Source organism: Phoxinus phoxinus (genome assembly GCF_949152265.1).
Source record: "Phoxinus phoxinus genome assembly, chromosome: 20".
Taxonomy (NCBI): Eukaryota; Metazoa; Chordata; class Actinopteri; order Cypriniformes; family Leuciscidae; genus Phoxinus; species Phoxinus phoxinus.
This window is the reverse complement of record NC_136895.1, coordinates 16,675,668-16,698,317: the sequence shown is the minus strand read 5'-3', so window position 1 is coordinate 16,698,317 and position 22,650 is coordinate 16,675,668. Positions and strand designations below refer to the sequence as shown.

At 35.9% G+C, this 22,650-nt stretch overlaps 1 protein-coding gene across 2 annotated transcripts; it reads right to left on the bottom strand.

The window, feature by feature from the left end:
• Positions 1 to 245: 245 nt before the first annotated feature.
• Positions 246 to 22,650, bottom strand: pip5k1ca (phosphatidylinositol-4-phosphate 5-kinase, type I, gamma a). 2 transcript variants are annotated; one of them, XM_079593134.1, is made up of 18 exons: positions 22,320 to 22,650; positions 14,520 to 14,551; positions 14,321 to 14,407; positions 13,968 to 14,098; positions 13,772 to 13,889; positions 13,510 to 13,662; positions 10,514 to 10,813; positions 10,231 to 10,436; positions 9,304 to 9,387; positions 9,133 to 9,181; positions 8,315 to 8,399; positions 7,471 to 7,632; positions 7,246 to 7,387; positions 7,127 to 7,156; positions 6,457 to 6,561; positions 5,374 to 5,530; positions 1,837 to 1,923; positions 250 to 1,710 (listed from the first exon to the last, which is right to left on the bottom strand). In XM_079593134.1, the coding sequence occupies exons 1-18, from the start codon at positions 22,429 to 22,431 to the stop codon at positions 1,708 to 1,710; spliced, it is 2,043 nt and encodes a 680-aa protein (XP_079449260.1). In that variant the 5' UTR covers positions 22,432 to 22,650; the 3' UTR covers positions 250 to 1,707. The 2 variants fall into 2 exon arrangements, with proteins under 2 accessions (XP_079449261.1, XP_079449260.1); XM_079593135.1 differs by lacking the exon at positions 1,837 to 1,923 and having other exon boundaries at positions 246 to 1,710.

Sequence of the window (22,650 nt, the reverse complement as noted above, 5' to 3'; positions counted from 1 at the left end):
GATACCTGCATTTGGCAGATGCTTTTTTATTAAAAGTAGTGTTTCAAAATTAATGGAAAATTGTATATTTTTTCCCTAATACATGTGCAGTATTCATTTTAAAGTTTACAGCTTTTTTTAACCTTATTTTCTTAGTTTAGTACCTGAACTAAGCCCTTTTCCACACTAGACCGTTTTAATAATACTTAGGACTTTCTGAATGGTACAAGAAACGACTAATTAAAATATAAAAATCAACAAGAAACCTGTGAATCAAGAGTTGTATTTATTTTAAGGGTTTTAACAAATGTACACACATGGGTCCATTGGTTGTGGGTTTTTTTTTTTTTTTTTTTTTGTAGGATAAATGTCTATGCTGTACATTGATGTAAGTAGACTCATGTTTTGTCATGCTCTTGATATTGAGGGGGGGGGGGGCACACAGCTTTTTGACCACACACAAACACAGCTCAACTGTTGGAAGAGTAAGCGATTGATACAGTTGTATGTCTGAGAACGTATAGACTTTACAATCTGAACTGTAAAGTTTATACATGTGATACAAAGAAAGCCTAGAATTAACACAAGAAATGGCGCATGTCCTCAACACTGGAAGAATGGGTGGGTTTTGTGTGGACCTAGGCTTGGACATGTTTTGCTAAATAAAATACAAAATAAAAGTTCAAATAACATTTAAAATATATTTTATATGTATTTAAAGATCTATATACAAATTCTCTAAGACAGAAAAAAAGACTGAATCAGTGAATATTTTTTAACTACAATAGGATTGAGGTTGGCAAAAAAAATTAAGGCAATCAAAATTTGTGTGTGCTATACTTTACAAATATATTGCTGCAGTGGTCCTTTTATTTTAGATACAACAGCAATAGCAACTGGCCACATAAGAATCAGTGTCACACTTCCATTGTAAAATGATACACTCGTTTACTCAAAACCACAAACACGCTCAATGCATAGGCACACACACAAATTCTATACATATGGATTTACAATTTTAAACTTTTTAACTGAAATATTTCTGAAATGATTGTGATATGGTAACAATTTGTTTTACATATTTGGCCTCCCACAATAATTTGGTCCCATCTTCCGGCTTAACCTCTCTTAATAGCCCTGATGATGGGGGGGATCCAGAAATTTGAATTAAAATTAATATGAAAGGACTGCTACAGAAATGGAACACAATACAAACTGTAATTTGGGATCATTTGCAAGAATGCAGATTAATTAGAAATAAAACAAATTAATTTGCTTTTTTTTTCAACGGTTAAGGAACAAAGCTACTGATAACCAACATGCATTAACAACCAGAGTAGCATAAAAAAAGCATAATTAACTATAAAATGTCTTTCTTTTTTAAATTAAGGTCACGTAGCCTACAGCCCAAAACAATAAATAAAAATAAAAAAATAGCATACAGCCCACTGTTAGGAATCTTACATCCCAGAGCTCAAATCGGAGAACACGTTCACAGTATGTAAATTAGACAATGAACGAAAAACCAAATTAAACAAAATAAAATAATTAAACAAATATATTAATTTTTTCCTCATAAATACATCTGGACATTGGTATTGCTACTCGCTTGGTGTTGTTTGTGAAGTGGGTGATAGAACGATGAAGATGTAGCATCCGACCAGTAGAGCTTCCGGACGTGATGAGTCTGAGGAGTCCAAACCTTGTAGCGGCTCTCCTGAGGTCTGATTACTGTTGGGACACATTAATAGTGTTTGAATACTGTGCCTTAAGTGTAAATTAAAGAATGCGCAGGGAAAAAATCGTCAACATCAAGAATTACAAACCCAGGACGACCACGACACGGCGCGCACTTACTGTTTCACTCTCCTCCTCGTCCTCTGGAAGGGTCTTTGACCCAGTGCTGAAGTGCAGAGGAGAATACACCCAGCTTTTGTCTTCTGGCTGCCGGTACACAACCAAGACAGCAGAGGGAGCCAGAAGGGGTGGAGACACACAGAGGCAGCCAGTAGAAATATGCAGAGAGGAAGACAGACATGAAACAAGAGTGGCAGAGAGGAATATTAGAAATGCAGTGGGTAGTAGAGATAGATACGGAACCCATAACATGCGGTGAATTTTTTTTTATATCGTGGCCACGAATAACAATTAGTTCCCGTGACTTACTAATATATCAGCACATTTTACTGATTCGTTCTCGTTTTAAGTAAATTGTGTGCACGATGTAATGTTGTAATAATTAATTCCCTTGATTTAGTTTATCAAAACAAGGGAACGAATTCGTTCAACGAGGCCGCGATTTACTAAAACAAGGGAACGAATTCGTTCAACGTGGCCACGATTTACTAAAACGAGGGAACGAATTAATAAGTCATGGGAACGAATTCTTAATTTCGGGCAATAATTTAACTAAAATGATTGACCGAATTGTTAGTTTGTGGCCATGATTTAACTTAAACGATTGTACGAATTAGTAAATTGTGTTCACAATCAACGAATTCTTAATTCGTGGCTATAATTGAACTAAAACGAGTGAACGTATTAGTAAATCATGGCCTCGATTTACTAAAACGAGAGAACGAATTCTTAGTTTGTGGCCATGATTTAAGTTAAACGAGTGAACGAATTAGTAAATCGTCAGAACAAATTCTAAATTTGTGGCCACGAAATATATTTTTACCGCATGTCATGTGCAGCCCTGCAGATAGACAAGTAAAAGATTAGTTGTTAACGTTATTAAGGCTGGAAAATTAATCTTCTACATGTTTTGATATACAATGCAAGTTTATCAAAATGTATATTTTAGTAGTCAGATAAAAATCTTGACTTAATGAATTAACAAAAGCTGTAAGTGAAAAAAGAGAGAAACTTTGAATGAGTAGGAAGTGATGTGAAAGAAATACAGAATCACAAACTGTAATAGACTTCGTAAAGACAGCGCTATAATCAAATTACGAAATGCAACGCATTTTACTTTAGTACTATATAACGCAAGAAAATACTGTAGGGGAGGACTTCATTTTATCCATCAGGATTTGATTGGATAGCGAAGAACTAACTGATATTATTGGCTACAATTATTTGTCCCCGCCCACGTGGCTTTCATTACATCAGCAAACAAGAAAAGTCATTTCAGTTGTAGAGAAGGTTATATTTTGATCAAAGAATACACTGTAAAAAAATTAATTTCAGTCTGTCTACTTTAAAATCTCATGTTTAATTCTGTAACTTGATGTTTCTTTGTAATTAATTGTGAAGTTCACGCAATTAATTTTGCACGATAAAATGTTTTACACAAATGTATAAAACATTCTTTAAATATTTTTAAACAGTTCTATTAAATTCTGCACAATAAGAATAGGTACAAACAGGCACAAAGCTTGTTAATATCACGCTAGCTAGTAAACTAATAAAAGAAGGGGACAATAATGGAAAATTGTACTAAAACTGTAAACATTTTCACAACGGTGGAACGACGGACTGAAATTTGAGACTGTGACGACATATATAGTTGTGTAAATTGAGCCGTTGCGATTGTCTACCTCAAAAAAAATTCTAAGTTATTATAGTGGGCTAATTTGCATATAAAAGTTTTAAAGGTACAGTAACAAAAACTGCCTGTTTAATTCTAATAGTCAAAGGGTAGAAAAAAGCTACAATAGTCTATAAAAACTATGAACTTCAAAGGCTATCTTGAGCCAATTAATTCTAAAACTAGTTTCCTCTAAAACTTACATTGTGCCTTCTTCTGTGTGTGATGGGCTGACAAACACGGACGCTGCCATCAGAGAACTTACAAGAGGCAGAGAAAGAGAGATGGACAGAGACAGCAGACATAAAGAAAGATGGCAGAGTGGTAATGAAAATGCCAAAGAGATGGAGTGCAGTTTAGCAGTCGATAAATGAAAAAATGGACAGCTCCATTAATAAGAGGAAAGAACGACGGAGCAGCTGGTGCAGGGTGTTAATGGATGAATAATTCAAGAGATGGCGCTTGCGTGTCTCTAGGCCTCTTTTCAGCATTCAACCGAGTTTAAGAGGCGTCCGAAGGGCCTCAATGTGTCTAACAAATGGCATTTCTCAGAAACATCCCTGTGGATTCATTGGCACGTCCGTTTGTTTTGTCGTTCATGGGCCAGAATGTGTCTATTGTATTGGTGTTATTCAAAGTTACCACACAATGATATCGTCAGCATTCAGAAATAAACAAAAGGACTCGAATTTCATTTAAATGGGTCTTATATAGTCATACAGAAACTGAAGATAAAAAAATAAAGAGCCAAAGGAGGTCCTAACACCTCCGGACACAAATACCCACCCACCCACGTGCCAACAGAGACCCTCTGTGAGATTCTGTCTTCTGTCCCGTATGGGAGACGTTTCCTTTAGTCACCATTAATTCAACAATGGTCACATTAGCACTGTTTACTACTTGGAGAATCTCACAATGTCTATCAAGAACACGTCAGCCATGTTTAACCCCAAAATTAATATATTTTAAGATGAAGAAAATGTGAGAAAGGAATTTTTTTTTTTTTTCAATTATTATTATGGCATTATTTCCATGACAATTAAATTCTCATTTAAAAAACAAACCTCATTCTCATTCTCAATATCATAATGCATGTAGATGCTTTCTGAGGTCTAAACACATGATTTTTCTTAATAAATAAAAAATGAATAAAAAACAAAAAATACGTAAAATAGTATCATAATTTATACATACATACAATTAAAATAATACATTCTTGTTTTTTTGTGTGTGAGAAATTAAGAGATGTTCTTAATTGTCATAAAAATAATGCAAAAATGTTTATTGGTTCTAAAATATGCTTCATTTTTCTTTATGGAACATATAGTTTCTTATTTTTTCTTTTAAAATTAAATATAACGCAGGCAATCATAATTCTGTTCTTGTATTCAAGTAAAAATATATAAACATCCTTCAAACAATAATAAATAAATAAATAAAAATAATAAAACTTTTTGTCATATCATGAATTTTAAGGTTACAGCATTGGTCATTTTTTTATTTTTTATTATTATAAACCTCCCTAAATATTGTTAGATTTATGCTTAATATTAGATTTAAAAAATAAAAATTTGACAATGCATTACAAGAAAAAAACATTTAAGTCAAGATGTATTCTCATATAGTCTATCTTAATGCAATAGTGTTTTGATTTTTAAGTAAATTTATCGTGTCTTAGGGATGTTTAGATACTTTTATTTGTACGCAAGACAAAATGTTTTTTTTTTGCAGAGCGGACAAATCTGGTTATGTTTTTTATGCTTTGACATTTGGTCATCAGGTGGTTCTAGCTCTGCTCTGATGCATTTTTTTATATATATAAAACAATACATATTTTTAGTTAAAATGAGTGAAGGGCTTACAAAATAAATGTCTGTAATTGGCACATCATCATCCTCGTCCACAGAGGCACGGCTCGTACAGCCTGAGGCCTGACTGACGCTGTCAGATTCTACGACTATCCTGGGGCTCGCTGGGACGGAGGAGGACGAGGCTTCTGGAAACGTCTCTGGACCTTCACTACATGTGGAAAAGGAAAAAATATATATATTTAGAGATTTTTTTGTTGTATGCAGCGTTATTCAAGTATCATTTATATACTATTGTATTATGTATTAATATATTGAATTGGCTTTTAAAAAAATATTTTTGGTTTTAATAATTGTGTTATGTGCTTTTGCCAAATTTTTGTTGTTAAAAATATTTCTATATAGCTTTCATTTATTTTTATTTCAGTTTTAGTTAATGTATTTATTTGTTAGTTATCATAGCAAAACTTTTTACGTTTTTTAAGTTTAAGTTTTTCATCTACTATTTGCATTTTATTTCAATTCAGCCTTATTTCAATTACTGAAAATGATTTTTTACTAGTTTTAATTAATGCAACACTATATGGAAGAGTCCAGCATGAACTTTCTTCTAAATTTCTTCAAAAGTAATGATGGATAAAACATTAATATGTATAAAAACAAATATATAAAAAATATATAAATAAAGAAATAATACTTAATATTTAGATGATAAATAAGATTATAATATTAATATTTTTGGGTGTGCTATTTCTTATATTACCACTGGTCCTGGCAAGCACAAAAAACTTTTGGTTACTTAGTGCCTATGTGATTAAGCGCTTCCTGTTTGGTTATGTTCCTCTGTGGGAGTTTCCATGGTGTAGTTTTGCCATTACTATGAGAAGCTTCAGCAGGTGAGCTCAGTTGAATGAAGCACGTCTAATTCCTCATTCCCATGATACCCTTGATCTCACATCCACACTGCTTTTGGTTCATCGACACAGTGCATTTTTATTTAAATCATTCCCTAATTCCATTAGACTTCATTAAGATATTATTTTTCTTAAACGTGTTCAACAATATCTGGTGTGCAAAAGTAAATATATAATAAGTGCTCATGACTGTGGAGGTAGTTTCTCAGTTTTTAGTGCGTACCTGTTCTCCGGTGATACCTGGGGAGCCACGAGGGTGAGCTCGCTGTCGTATCGCCCCTCCACATCCACCTCCACTGTGATGGTCTGCTGGTCCTCATCCTGCATTCTACAACAACACCAGCAGAGGGCTCAGCCAAACCACACCAACAACACCACTAAGAGCAAATCCTTCCATTAAGAAGATCAAGCCCAAGAGGGCGATAAACACTGTAAAGTGTTATGAAACATAAACTCAGTCTGCTCGGACTCATTTTGGTCTGTTTATCGCACAAAGCAATCGTATATAGCAGATGAAAAATGGCTCATGAAGACTAAAAAAAAAAAGTACGGTAAAAACAAAACACTAAACAAAAACACTCAAAAGTCCAAGAACTAAAATTTAATGTTTACGTATACCTTTGGGAATAAACATTTATGTAAAAAAGGATTTCCCAAAGTTGTCTACTTGCTTTCAGAAGAAAAATGGCTAAGAACTAAAGAAAAACAAATAACATAAATACGATAAATACAAAGCAAGAAAACAAAACAAAACAAAACAAAAAACAGGACAAAACAAAACAGGACAGGACAGGACAAAACAGGACAGGACAGGACAGGACAAAAAAAGTAGTATTTTTGAGTCAGTCAACATGAACTACCCCATATTGCGGACCAGTCTCCGTTTCACTTACGTTTCTTCGTGACTGGACTGGGTGTGTCTCCTGTACGGAAGAGAACAGAGAGTTTACTGTACCCGCTACGGCCGTGGCGCTGGAACATTACAGAGCGACAGGCAGGGTCTTCCTCTTACCTGTAGCGCGGCTGTTCGGAGGTGTCCGAGGGGGAGCGTTCTGGGATGGACAGAGAGGTGGTGGAGGACAGCGTGGTGGCGATGGAGGCTGTGGTGGCCTCCTCGAATGAGGGAGGGGTGCAGGGAAGCACATCCGTCCGACCTGAAACCAGGCAGTTTAAACGTGACTGTAACCATGAAGTCCTCCTAGTTGAGAAGGAAGAATGTATTTCGTATGTTGTTTACCATCATCATCCAGTGTGGGGAAGCTACGGGCTCCTCTCAAGTCGTAGATGTTTTCGTCTCTCACGAAGGGCAGCTGGCTGGCCGACCAGGCCGCTCCGGGCCCGCCGTATTTGCCCGCCGCTAGACCCCCACGACCCCTTTTTGACGGAGAGGATTTTAACGCTGAAAGAAACAGGTTTACAAATGCACTGAAATATTAAAAATAGTTTCAATATCTTGGATTATCATAATGAAAGTAGGGGAAGCTTCATTAGCAGGGTTACGGTTCGGATTTTACTAAAAAACTGTTAACACTGTGACTTTCATTATCATCTATAAATAAAAATCTGGTACATTATATTGACAATAAATAATATCTTGCTTTTTTACATTTTAGATGTACATTTTAAAGTACCTTTTAGGGATGCAACATTTATATCGGTACCTTATCGGTTATCGGCCGATATTACAGATTTTTAAAAAATGTATTGGTACAGAATATTTAATTTTGCATTTGCATTTAGATCACCTTCGCTGTCATTTTAAGTTAATCTTTTAAAAACACAAATTATTTAATAAAAAAAATAACACGATTATATGTAATCTATAGGAAATCTCAAAATAAATTTCATACTACACACTACAATGTTGTGATGTCTGAATTAATTTGTAGTAGTGTTTTATTTTTCCTTTACAGCCCAATTGTGGTAGACTTAGCGGTCTTTTGTCGGTTATAAGTCACTACAATAAATATTTATCGTCATATCGGTCTCAGTCAGAATTTTCACATTGGTGCATCCCTATTACATTTATAATTTATTCTTCATGCGGAACATGAAATGAAACGAAATGCGATTCAACTCACATGAAGTCTTTCTGAATACAGTAGTGCTCATGAACCGGAAGAACCTGTCTGCATAGAAAGATGGTCTGTGAACAGACACTGTATCCTAAAGAGAGTAAAAGAGAGAGCGAATAAGTAAACCATCTGAATAGCTACAGTTCGTTCTTATTCCAGTTGAGCAAATGGAAAATTACAGTTAAATACTGTGCAATACTAATAATTCTCACGCAGGCTTTAAGTCAAACTTAAGGTTTCCAGTGAAACATACATTATTCATGGAGACACCAGTCAACACTTCGAGCTGACGTGATGAAGATATACCAGCTCTAGGTCTATAAATATCTTAATTAGCATGCAAATGAATCTTGCGCCATTCAGTGTGGCGTAGACTGACGCGTCACAGGCAGGGTTGGAGAAATCTCCTCTATTCACAGCTGAGCTGAGGAGAAAATGAGTGTGTGCGTGTGTGTGGTATGTGCATGTGCGTCTCATATCCAGCAATAGCCCAATTGGCACATCCTCTAAAAAAAAAAATGGTCCCAAATTAGAGCACATTTTAAATGCATTTCCTCCAAAATCCCGTAAATCTCACTAAACTCCATTTGTGCTAACATGCCGCAGCAGACCCTGCTTTACTAACATGAAAATGTAGGAAGTAGGAAGAATTATAGTGAAGGTCAAAGACCACAGAGTCTCAAAACACAGCTGGATGTTCACTCAGCCAAAGCTTTTCATCCAGAGTGACAAGAGATGGAGCGACTTGCATGGAACAATGGCGTTGATATATTTCAAAAGGTCTTTTCTAGATAACAGCCATTGAAATTCAAGGAAATTCTCACCCCGTCGTGGACTAGAGCCTTCCACGTATGCTCCAATTTCTTTATTAACCTAAACAGAAAAAAGAAAAAGAGTCACTCCATGGTGCTTTTAAATCACACCGGCAGCGATGAATCACACGCCTCATGATGTAAATTATAAGTGACATGAGTCGGAGAGGTTGACGCAAGCACCTGTAAGACTGCAAGATGTCGATTATCCCGATGTACAGTAACAGCCGCTCTCCTCTTCCATTGACTGCAGGGATGCCGCCCATCCTGGCAGGGAAAAAACATGAGGAAATAAATTAATCTGTTTTTATGGCCTAAAACACTCATAAGTCTAAACCTAGCTAAACACTAAAATGAAACGATTAGCTAGACAATTGGGAACAAATTTGCAATAGGACTGAAAAGTGTTTCCCGAAGTTTGGGAATGCAAAAAATATAATTTTATGGTTAAACCGAACTTGAAATTCGAAGTCAATGGAACGAAATGTGTAGTAACCGCCCCTTTGGTCAACATGAATATGTTTATTGCAATCCATTTACTTCCATAATGTGACACATTTCCAGATGAAACAGGATATCTAACAGGACTCGATTTTAGCCAGATTTTATACAAATTCTAAGAAAAGAAAAAGAAAACGAATTTTTAATTTATTTTGCTATACTTTTGGGAACAAAAAAGGAACATACGAAAAAAATGCAAACATACGAAAAATAAATAGGATTTAAACAACACACATAACAAAACACAACAAAACAAAAGACAAAACAAAAATGTCTGTTCGCTTTTAAAAAGATTTGCCATTTTTTGGTTAGTTAACACGAATTTGTTGTTTGCAATCCATTACCTTCCATATTAAATGCAATTCCAGATGAAACATGATATCTAACAGGACAGGACTTGATTTTATCCAGAAATGTTTTTTTAGAATTCAATGTATGGATTATAGGCAATAACATGAAAATCATTACCAGGCTATTGGTATCGGCTAGAATTTTGTCATTGCATCCCTATTACTTCATCATGCATTTTTAATGGATCTGAAAATGTGTCACATATCTTTCTAAATATCCTAATACGTGTCAAAACATGGACTGATATGGGCCGCTCACGTGTCGTCAGTGTCGATCTCCTCTCCACAGGCCGACGCTCCCTGTATGGACTCCATGGCAGTGGAGTAGAGCGCCTTCTGTGCCAGCGGCCTCTTTTCGTCACTGTTGCCCTGAGATCCCTCCATCTGCTGCTCTTTCTCCGCCTGATCGATGTTGTGAACTCCCAGCAGCAAACTGTAATCCATAATCTTAAAGCTTTCCAAGACCTAAACACCAAAAACACATCAATTTAGCTCCCATTCACACATCCTCTCTGGACACCAGCACACTGTACAAAACGTACCAAACAGTCCCTCTGTAACGTCTTGACCAGGGCGCTGTGCGTGTCTGTATCAAGCAGGAGACCGTCTTGAGCGCCCTGCATGAAATCGAGGTCTTTGAAAGTGGGCTTCGCCTTTTCCCGCTCTTTCTTAGAGGCCCGTCGCTTGTAGGTGGATCCCTTCAGGTCGTATTTGAGGTGCATGCGCACCACCCTGGGCAAAACGTTGTTCATCACCACCATTCGAATGTTCTTGCCGCCCGATTGTACGCAGTACAACCCGAAGAACTTGGGCAATAAGGTGCGTGGATTCTGATTCAAGTTCTGCAGGAAACAAACATTTGAAAAATCAAATGGACCAGTCAGAGTGAACGAATATTCAAATGCAAGTCGTCCATGCAGTGCTACACATCTGTGGGAAAAAGTTTTTTCAAATTTTGTTGGTTACATGCATTGTGTAATTTATTTAAACCCGATACTAAAATGTTGTGCACCAAAATGCGTTGCGCCATGTTTGACGAATCTGTACAGTTCAAATATGGGGAAATTCAAGAGATATTCAACAAACAACAACTTGTCTGCCTTTTCCTTACACAAAAAGAGTGCTTTTATTTAGCTATTTTGTCATTTTTTAACCTTAATGGAATCCAATATGGAAAAGAGCAGCGTGAATATTCTTCAAAATCTCTTCTTTTCAATGATTCAAGAATCTCATCTTTCAGCCTTTTCCTCACACAAAAAGAAGGACGTATGATACTTTTATATAGCTTTTTGTTATAAGTTCACAGTCACCGTATGGAAAAGAGCAGCTTCTTTTGTGCTCCACGGAAGAAAGAAATTCACACAGATTTAGACCAGCATGATGAATAAATGATGGCAGAATTTTAGTTTTTTGATACTATTCCTTCAAATTATGTCAATATTACGGCACACATCAGTTATTATATATCACATGCAAACCACACTTTTGCTGATGACCACTTCTAAACCTTAATACTAGTTCAATAACAGCATTTATGCATTAGCTTGAAGTAATCATTATTTGTTTTCCCACATTCCAGATTCAAAACACACCATTTCAACCCAAAAAAAAATGGCATTTAGTTTGCCAGCTAATGTTCCAGAGTGTTGTAAAACCACCTGATTCCAATTAAATTGGACTTAATATCCTTTTAAAAAGCACCACACAAAGGCAAAGCAATGAAGGAGATATCCAACCTAGAGGAGCTTTGTGGAACAACCATCACCTTCCCAAAGGTGACCTGTCCTACAAGGTATGATCAAAGAGGAGAAGCAGAAACAGGAAAAGAGCTAGATAGTGTTAAAGACAGGTTTCTGTAGGCGAACTGGCCAAGGTCAGCATTGTTGCTGAACAACAACTGATCCGTCACTATTCATGGGCCCATTAGCTCCAGCTGAATGGATGGAACAAGCCAAGCCAGTCACTGCTCAGACTCTGCTGACACTGAGAACCCATTTAGGCATCATCTACTGAAAGAAAAACCCATGTTCTCTTGGAAACCAAACCCTTTTGTACTTATATTGTGAATTAGATTGGCCCAATGGAGACAGAAAGCTGTTTAAATGCTAATGGTGTCATTTATTTTATTATTCAGGAAAATAGCAGACAAATCGCCTCAGGGGAGAAATTAGTTGGAAATAGCTTGTTGGGTAATCAGCAGTGTTGTTGTTTAACCAGGTGGTTGATTTGTGACAGCATGTGATAATAGGCTGGAAAGCATCTTTCTCGAAAAGTACTGAATAACAACATATACTGTGTATTTTAGCCTAGCTTATTGTAGCTGAAAAACTAGATCTCCATGATTCATACACCTATATATTGTACAGTATATTGAATATAATGTAAAGTCATTTTATAAAGGCTACATCTAATTTTCTATCATTATATTGTATTATATAATGTACTGTATCATAATTATCAGCATTATATTAACCTTCAGCCACTCTACTCTAGATATTGAAAACTGATACCGGCCAACCATTCATTTAAAAAAAGCATGTAATGATAATACAATTCTGTCTGCTACTGATGAGCCAACAACTATTTTCATTTTATGGCCAATAATAATAATTTATTGTCAAAAATTAATTAAAAATAAAATGTAAACATTTGTGAAAAAATGTTTTTCTCGATAATAAAAAAAAAATCGGTCAATAATCGATATGGTACAGATATATTGTTTCTACAACATACCAAAAAATTACATCATAAACCTCTGTATTTACTGTGAAATTATTGTAGCTCAAAAATGTAAATAGTAGGTCTACAAAAAATACTGGCCATATTTGGCAATAAATACTAGTCCACAATTGGTTCAGTTCGAAAATGTATTTAAAATTTAGTCAAATAATTACATCAGTAATTTTATATAGGCTACATCTAGTTTGCTATCATTAAACTATTTTATCATGCAGTATTTATTGCCCTGCTCTATAGATATCGGCATAGGACATTGAAAATACACATTAGTTGACCATTAGTTTTAAATAAAGATGCACGCTATTAAAATTCTGGTTGATAATAATTTAAAAATATAAAAATGTCAGAATTAAATAAATATAAAACACTAAACACTTTATCACACTAAAGCTTTGCCCGATAATTTTGAATACATTCTAATATCTGTAAATAACCGATATCCTACCGATATGTAGTTTCTTAAAAAGTAACAACATAAACTGTGCATTTACTGTGAAATTATTGTAGCTGAAAAACTAGAGAGCTGCATTAGTGATACACCAATAAAAATTTGCCAGGCAGATAATCGGTTAATATTTGTATATAAATATTCACCACTGTGCCAGTACCAAAATAAATTAAATATTGTGTAAAATGAGTATTTGACTAATTTTATGTAGGCTACATATAATTTGCAATAAACTGTATTATATAATGCAGTATTAATGTATTGCATAATATATACACCCTGTTCTCTAGATATTGGATTGGACAATAAAAACTCAATTTAAAATGCATCAGTCAAAGTACAGCAACTCACCATGTAATATCCAGGAAGAAGCTTCTGCAAAAACTCCGCCTCCTTGTGCATAACTGTCTTGATGATGAACTCATCGTCCTTGGTGACATAGAAGACTGAACCACTGGCTCCCGGATTGGACAGCTCAATCAGTGGTTCGTTACAGAGCGAATACTGAAGGCCAACACAAATATAGATAAATTCAGGTTGAGCGACTCTTCAGTGGTCCTAAATATAAGCAAGCATTCATTATAAAAACTAGCCTTTAGCTTTTATTTCTCACCAAATAGTCATCCGGCCGTATCCCGAAGAGCTCTCTGAAGTAACGGAAGGCCACGGGAGCGTAGGTTTTGAAGCGGAAGTCTGGGAAATGATGGGCTGGTGTCAGGTTGCTCCCTTCACTGGAAGAACAAGGAGAAGAATATGTATTGCATGTGAAAAATTTTACATCCACCCTCAACCTCAGACGGATAGCTCACCTGGGGAAGAAGATGCTCTCCACCACATAGAAATCCTGCATTAGGACGTCCCGCTCAGGCTTGGAACTCAAGTTGCCAACTGTGTAGCCAATCCCAAGCTGAATGGCCCCCTTGAGTGCTGAAGATGTGGTCTGAAAAAAAAAAAAAAAAAAAAACAGATATAAATGACTTGATACATTTTCTCAAATATTAACTTAAAATATCATTTTTGAATAAAAAATATAACGTTTAAAAAAAAAAAAGAATGATACGGTACCAATATATTGTGCATCCCTAGAAGTAACTAAAATAATCTAAATGGAACCAGTATCGAATCTAGAAAAAGTTGTTGAAAATGATTCGGAGTAATGCACCTTCTTATATGTGGTTTCTCCTGAAGCATCCACTCCTCTGTGACCGATCTTCTTCCCATGAGCCGGCTGGCCTGACGATGAAGGCATCTGGTGTAAAAAGAGCGAAAATATGAGATACCCCCGACCTGCAATCCCTACATGAACAGGTTTCCTTGCAGTCCAATAGTAGATATTCTTGATACGTGGTAAAGGAATGTACCTCTGTGATGAAAGCCTTTTTCGATATCGTGTCTAGGAAAGAAAAAGAACAGCGATTAAACGGGCATTGACGACACTATCTCAATTAAAGGATTGCATTTCATTGATCGCAAAATGAAAATTCAGACAGTCGTGATTATGAGACATATTCATCTGAAATTATAACCACACTTCAAGGGTCAACGGGTCACCCGCTAAAGCGCGGACATCCACAGCCGGCTTCATTATTCAGCCTCCATTTATATTCCATCGCTGCCCCTCGAGCATCAGCAGCAGCTGTCAACGGCCACTGGGATGTTTGTTGACAAAGACGATTTGATGAAAATACACCATGTGAAGGTGACGGCTGGATTCCTTGTGCTGTGCTTCTCACCCACGGTCGTCCCAGACGCATCTGCACGCGCTCCCATTCAGTTCCTCGGTTTCCATGGCATCCCAATGAAGGTCAACAAGCTTTCTCAGAGTTTGCATATGCATGTGGCATCAACAGACACATGCTGCTCTAAATAGGGCATTGGCCGCTAGACAGAGCAGCTCATAGCCATGCAGTGAGAAAGCAACAGCAAAACCAAGATGACGGGCATGCTGGAAAATCCAGCTAAAAACAGCTTTGAGGAAAAGTCAACCCAAAAATGTTAATTCTGTCCCCATTTACTCAGCCTCATGTCGTTCCAAACTTGTAGGAGTTTCGTTGTTTGTAGAACAGAAAAGGAGAAATTTTGAGAAATGTGCTGGTTACTCTATTGAATGCCTTTACAAAGAATTAGTCTGGAGGTTTTAAACTTAAAAAAAGACATAAAAGCATAATATTAGGGCGACACGACTTGGCGAATAAATCTACAGTAATTGCAATTATTCTGTTACTTAAAATGTAATTAAAAAATGTTTGCTGTGCTTGTTTGTAGTGCTGCACAATTTGGCAAAAAAGTATGTGTGATTATATCTCAACATGGCTATAAAATAAAGTTATATAAAGGGCAAGAAAATAAAACAAAAATACTATCATTATTATTCTTAAATAAAAAATATGACATATTACTATTATAATATAAAATAAAATAATAATAATACTTTTATCTTCTCTTGCAACTGTAAAATTACAATACTAAAATGTCTGGTTATTTTCAAACGTTAGGCCATCAAACTTTTATTTTGACATAATTTTGTATTTATTTTGTCAGATCTTTAATTATTTGAAATGGTTCACAAAATCGGAACAATTCGTCAAAAAATCTGAATGAATTAGTTCTTGACTTTCGGCCCAGAAAAATTATTTTTAGCTAACTAGGAAGGGAAATCTTAACATCTGCTCTAAATGCGGAAGCTTGTGATTGTTAAAGTTCGATCTTCAATGAATCATTTGAAACCACTCAGAGTTGATCTGAATCAGTTCTTGACATATTGACTCATTGATACGGTTGCAACGATTACCAGCTAACTTGGAAGATTGTTAGCATAGCAAATAATATTTTTTTGGTGAACTAATTATACTTTTAAGCTGGTAACTGTGTTTTGAAACATGGTGGCAGGTTTCCAGCTGGTCCGCCATCTGGTGCAGACGGCTTGGGCTGGTAACATGACATAACCAACTGGAAGCTAACTTGTACTAGCTAGAAATTCATTACAAGCTGGATTTTCCACCTGCACGCTTCCTGTTTTAGCTAAATTCGTTGTTGCAAAGTTGGAAGCTCAAAGTTAGTAAAAACATAAAGGCTTCAATGTCCCATTTCACCTCTAAAATAGCACATCCACACCAACAAGCCTCATGACCAGTAGTTCCTGTTATTTCTGGATCCAGCTGTCAATGTGGGCTCCTGAAACTGTTATGGACTGTTTGGGCAACATTATGGTTCTCCATAAAAGAGCTTTTTCCTAGACCTTGTTCGCTGATGTTAGGTTTGGCCTCGGTTCAAGCTGGAGTGCAAACATGCTGTAGGATTTCTGCTATACTTCACTAGCCAGGGTCGACCACACATCTAATAAAGACCAGCAAAAATGTGCTTTTTATTTATAGGTACAGAAGAAAAGACATAAAATGACTGAGATTTAAACTACCTACTTGAGACAGTGTCTGAGCATATGTGCTGCTAACCGCTAAGCTACATATTTGACACACAAAATGTATAAACTGTTAAAAGTGGTTACAAACATCAAGGTTCAGAAACTGATTTTGTGGAAGGGAAATTGTGTAACTTAAACAGAGCTGAGGAGAATATTATTTTTAGCTGAAGCAAACATTAACTTAAACTAGCTTAAAGTTAGCCTAGCCTTGAGTTACTCAAGACTACACTTTTATATATTCTATTATGAAATAATGTTCAGACACTTCTATGTCAAGCCATAATGAACTTAAACTTTTAAAACACGGGTTAGAGCTCAAAACATCTCCAGTGATAATTAATTAGCATAACACCTCCTGAAATGCCATATGCTTTGGGTAGGTGTGATCACAGCCAGCTCAAAATGGACTTGAAATGAAGAACTTGACGACAGAATCTTTGAGGTGTCACCTGACACCTCAAACTAACATTCATTATATGAGACTAAATTTATCAAAGACTTAGCATGTATATGCTACTTTGGGTGAATGATATCACATGGTATGATGGTAAAAATCTAAATACTTGAAGTAAAACCATGACAAGACATATGAACAACTGCTCATAATCTGGTAAAACATAACTGTATAAAGCAAACCAAAGGAAACAAGAGATTATAAACCTACCAGTAAGGCCACAAAACCATTTTCATTGCTCACTTCTGATCTGAGAGATGAAAACAAAAACAAGTTCCTCTTGCAAATTTCACTTGTAACACGCCATTCAACAAATGCTTTTATTCAAAGTTCTTAGTTATCAGACTTAAGCCCAACGTATACTTAATTTTATGCCTACGGATGAGACAGAACAACAACAAACTACTGGAAATGCAACAACAGACACACTTACCAATGGATACACTTGTGTGAAGGGGTTAAATAAATACAAAGATTTTTTCTCTCATAACTTATGGAAAAACTAAATAGCGTAAACACTGGACAAGGATGAAACTTTCTAGTGTGCATGTGTTCACGCACTCTATTAAATGGTGTTTGCTTTTTTACAATTTTAACCTACGACGATAAAACAGGTGAAAAACATCCCAAAGACATATTGAAGAAGACACATAAGCCTTATGTAGGGACCAGAAAATCGAAAAGATTTTGGGCCAGAAAGAAACCACCAAGCAACCAAACGGAATACTTCTCATGGTTCCATGAATAACATTTAACATACATGGAACCTTTCCACTCTACAAATTGTTCTTTATAGTGCAAAAAGATGTTTCAAACGTTCTTCACAGTAAGAAAAAAAAAGGTTCTATTAAGAACTGACTGAAAGGTACTCTTGAGCCTGAGGAACCAAAAATGGTTCTTCTTCTATGTCAAAACCCCCCTTTTGGAACCCTTATTTTTACGAGTTCACCACGCAACAATACACTACACTTTAGCAACTATTTGAAAACATTCTGGGAACCATTTACAATAGCTGTTCCTCTTCATAAACAATGGTTGGTTACAATGCATTAAACACAAATATGTCAATATGACACTCAACTCCCTCTGAGGTGTCGATGGGATTGAGTGTCTTCCAGTGCCCTGGTCTGCTCTGCAGGCTGGCCTATTAAAAGCTACATCCTCTTCGGGGCATGAGCGAGGGGGGCAAGGAATACAGAAAGACACCATTATGCAATTCTTGCTTGTTTTCCATTTCCCACCGGAGGTTGAAAAACTCCCAGCAGTCTGAGCTCTTAGAATAACATGAGTTGAGGAAATAGATGGAGTGTGCAGACAGCGAAACCAAAGCGATATCAGCGAGCAAAACACTATTACAGCTTTGAGTATCGCCTAGGGTTTGATTATATATGCATCTCATGGGATGTTATGTGTATAAACCGAGAAAGCCATGTCTGCATTTCACAGATGGTTTAATTGTGTACATTTACCACCACCACCACATGATGATACTGAAGTGGTGCTTGAGACGGTCCATTTGGCGGTAATGAAATTGTTTTAGAAGAATTAATCTACAATATAGATCTTTTCCTATCTCGGCCTTCATCTGTTCAATTCTGTTCTTAATGAGCCGAGCGAGACGGCCTCTGAACAGAACAGCAATGCAGGTATTTATCATCCAGACGGGTCGAAACCGGAGCAATCATTGTATTACTACGTGTAATTGCTTAGTTAAAGCTTTGAATTTTATTTTTTTTAAATTATCATAATCATTCATTTAGTTTATTATCATATTTATAAACACACTAAACAAATAGTTATCCCGTTTACTGCACTTTGTTATACTCTCTTTAACTCTTTCCCCGCCATTGACGGATATTTACGGCTTTCCGTGTTTTCACTGTTGTACTGTAGGGGGCGCTGTGACACATCTTCTGTAAGAGTACTGAATCTCCTGATAAAAACACAGGCGTAGAAGAAGCAGAAACAAGCAATAGCATATGTAATCATATGCATATGTAAAATAACACGATCACCAACATTAAACAGAATATAAATAAAAACCTAATGTTATTGAATGAAATGTCGACCCAGGACGAGCTATAGGACTGTGAAGCTTCGGCGTGTTGATGGACTCGATCTATTCTATCTGTGTTTTGATCATCGTTCTGAATCCGATCCAGAAGTAGCCTTTGACAAAAACTTGATTTTCTCAGCTTTTTGCTCAAAATGTTGATTTTTTTTAATGAAATTTACACACATTCAAGTGTCGATAAAAAAGAAATGCATGAAGCTAGAATAAAACAGGGGGTTTTTTTGTTTAAAAGCTGGGAGCATATGTTACAGAACATTCATAGTTCACTTCCGCATTGATAAATAAGGTTGATTAATTCAACTTTTCCATACATTGTAAGTAACAATTTTCAAGGCAATAAAACAACATAAAAAAACTAAACAAATAAATCACACATTTGTTCACACTGAAGGAATTTAAACCAATTTTGCTGCATTAAAAAATGGATGGAAACACTAAGATGCAAATAAATACGCAACAAAATTCCAAAATGTGCATAAAACCTAAAACTTCTATCTCGGAAGACAAGAACATAAACGGTTCAGGATGGTTTATTCGAAAATTGTTTTGCAATTTTTTCGCAGAAATTAAATTTGCAACTTGCTAAACAAAAGTATGCGGCTACCAACATTGTGGCGGCGAGTTTTGCACAGGCGAACAATAGCAATATATTGTTACCATATTGGCTATCGGCCGATAATAGTTTTTTCTTAATTTATCGTATTCATCAAATTTGGATATTCAGCTGTGCATTATTTCCCCTATTTGGACATTTAGATTCAATTTGCCATCATCTACCACTCAGAAAACACAGAAAAACCTACTTATTATAAGCATAAATGTAAACATTTCATTCCATTGTGGTGAGATTTAGCAACCTTTTTGGACATAAACAACACTGCTAAAGAACTCAATTAAACCTGTGACTCACTAAAATTGTATCTAATTTTAGGAACAAAACATAAAACCACCCAAAAAACAAGGGTGGATGAGTGTGTCCATGTCACTTCAGGTGAGAAAATGACTCAGGCCATGTCATGTGATTGCATGCTCAACAGTCAGCATGTTTTCCCAGTATCTACACGGGAGAAGCCGGGGAGCAAACCAATGAAAACAGGAGGATGCCGAGGCAGGAGACGCCAGGGGAGTTCAGGGAGTGTTTGGATGCACTTTTAGCAATTAAAGAGAAGATGATGGGACTACAGGAGAGTATGTGACATTTACAACGAGCCAATTGCGTTGACATTTATGTCTTTGAACAACGGTAACCACAATGCAGTTTGCAAAGCTTCAACACATACGCAAAAGGACAAACATTGTCAACAATGGGCTGGATAAAGGTCAATCTTAAGTACATACTACTGAACATAGGCTCTTTTTGGAGTGGGCTCACATTTTGAACATAGGCTCACATTGTGTGCTCTTCAATTAGATGACTTGTGTGTGTTTACAAGAACTATCTTAAACTGATTATGTTAATAACACGAGAAAAGAATGGTATTGTTTTGTGTGTATATCTGTTTTTACATATTCATGTTAAAAGCAGAGGAAAAACTGATCATTTCTTTCTTTCCTTTCACTGTAAAAAAAAGTTTAAATTTGCTGCCTTAAATTTGTACAATCAACTTGGATGTTTAAGTAATTTCAATTTCTTTACATTAAACTGACTTAAAAATTGGATAATTGCTTAAATTATTTTGATGAGTTAAAACATGTAATTTATTAATCATATATATTGTTTTACCGTGTTCTGGGTTTACAATGCACTGTAAAAAATATTGTTGGTTTAACTTAAAGTAACCTGCCCTCAAATTTTTGAGTTCATTGAAATTAAAAATTTGAGTTAATGTAATAAAGAAGATTTCTTTAATCAACAGGAACTCAAAATATGATGTTATCTGAGCCACACGAATTATCTAAATTGATTTGACAAAAGAAAAAATGCTGTGATAACAAATCATGAATATATTTTTTTACTGTGTGAGGCGATTTTTGATGGTTATCTGCGTGAACAGTGTACACTCGTTGACACCTCACACATAGATACGTGACTTATTAACAGCAGAAAAAAACGCAAATGGGGAACCGAGAAGAAAATAGCACATTCTCTTAGAAACAAGAGTGTATTTGATAAATAAAGTAACTGTTATGAAAGTGAATTTTTTTATTATCAGATTGTTGAACCAAGTTCAAGGCTTTTTGTGTGTGTGTTTGTTAATATACCATGGCAAACAAAATCAAATTTAAATTAGAAAAAAATATGTACAAATATATAAACACAAAGTTAAAGACATAAATTAACAAATATTTAAGAATGCACCATTTCTAGTTCACTAAGATTTGTATTGTAGAAAGACCAAAATATTTTCCACATATATATGCTGTGTGTGTGTATATATATATATATATATATATATATATATATATATATATATATATATATATATATTTATACACACTCAAATATATTATTTGAGTGTGTACTTAGTAGCCTATGTACGAAAATGTACGAAAAAAAAGTACTGTGGTGTCACCATGGTGCAATGATGGTAAATTGTTATTTTGCCCTTTTTTCACTTCGATTTAGCATTGTTGTTATTTTATTAATTACAAATAATTTTAAAACAGTTATATAGCTTTTATATATATATATATGTGTGTGTGTGTGTAAAATATAAGCTAGGCTACTAAGTACACACTCAAATAAATAAAGGAAGAAAAATTACATTAATAAATCATTCTGAAAACAAAACATTGCTGTAAAATGCCATCTAGTATACAAAATACATTTTATGCATTCACATTTGCATATGCAATAAACATTTTATGGCATTTATTCTCAACAGATGCAATACAAGCCTTTACCCCATTTCTCACCTGAAACCCCCATCATCCCATCTGCCATCTACCCAGTGTCCCAGCTATGCTGATGGCTAGCGAGCTGATTCTGGTTCTAACCCGTCATATCAAACCATCCACCTGACAACAACATGCCCATAAAACTATATAGCCTATTATAATCGCACAGTACACTCTCTCTCTATGGCTGCACGAGAATCTGATGCAGGAATTATATATCACATGCATCAGTGTCCCTTCTCCATGCATGAATGCTAGTCTTGCTAGCTCTATCCAAGTGCATCCCAGCCACCTATGAATCAATCAGATGAGATTGCATGAACCATAGTCTTTTTAAACCCCTCTATCGAATCAAACCCCGAGTGGTTAGTTACCCGCGTCCCCGTCGTCTGTCGTCCCCGCGTCATCGGATGATGCTGCCCCGGATAACGGACTCCCATCCCCGGCCTCACACAGGCTGGCCGCCCCTTCAGCCTCCACTTCCATTCAAAATCCCGGGATGAATACTCTGAGCGAGAGCGCTGGCAACTGATGATAGCGAATATTTCAAACTATACACAGCTTTCGGGGGCCTTTGTATTTATATATGGATCTGAATAGCTGACAAAAAAAATAATGTGAGAGATTGAGGACTGTTCCTGCTCGTCGTGGTCCTCCAGACCTCTCCTCTGAGCTGTCAAGCACAGGATTCGGGATGTTCGATTC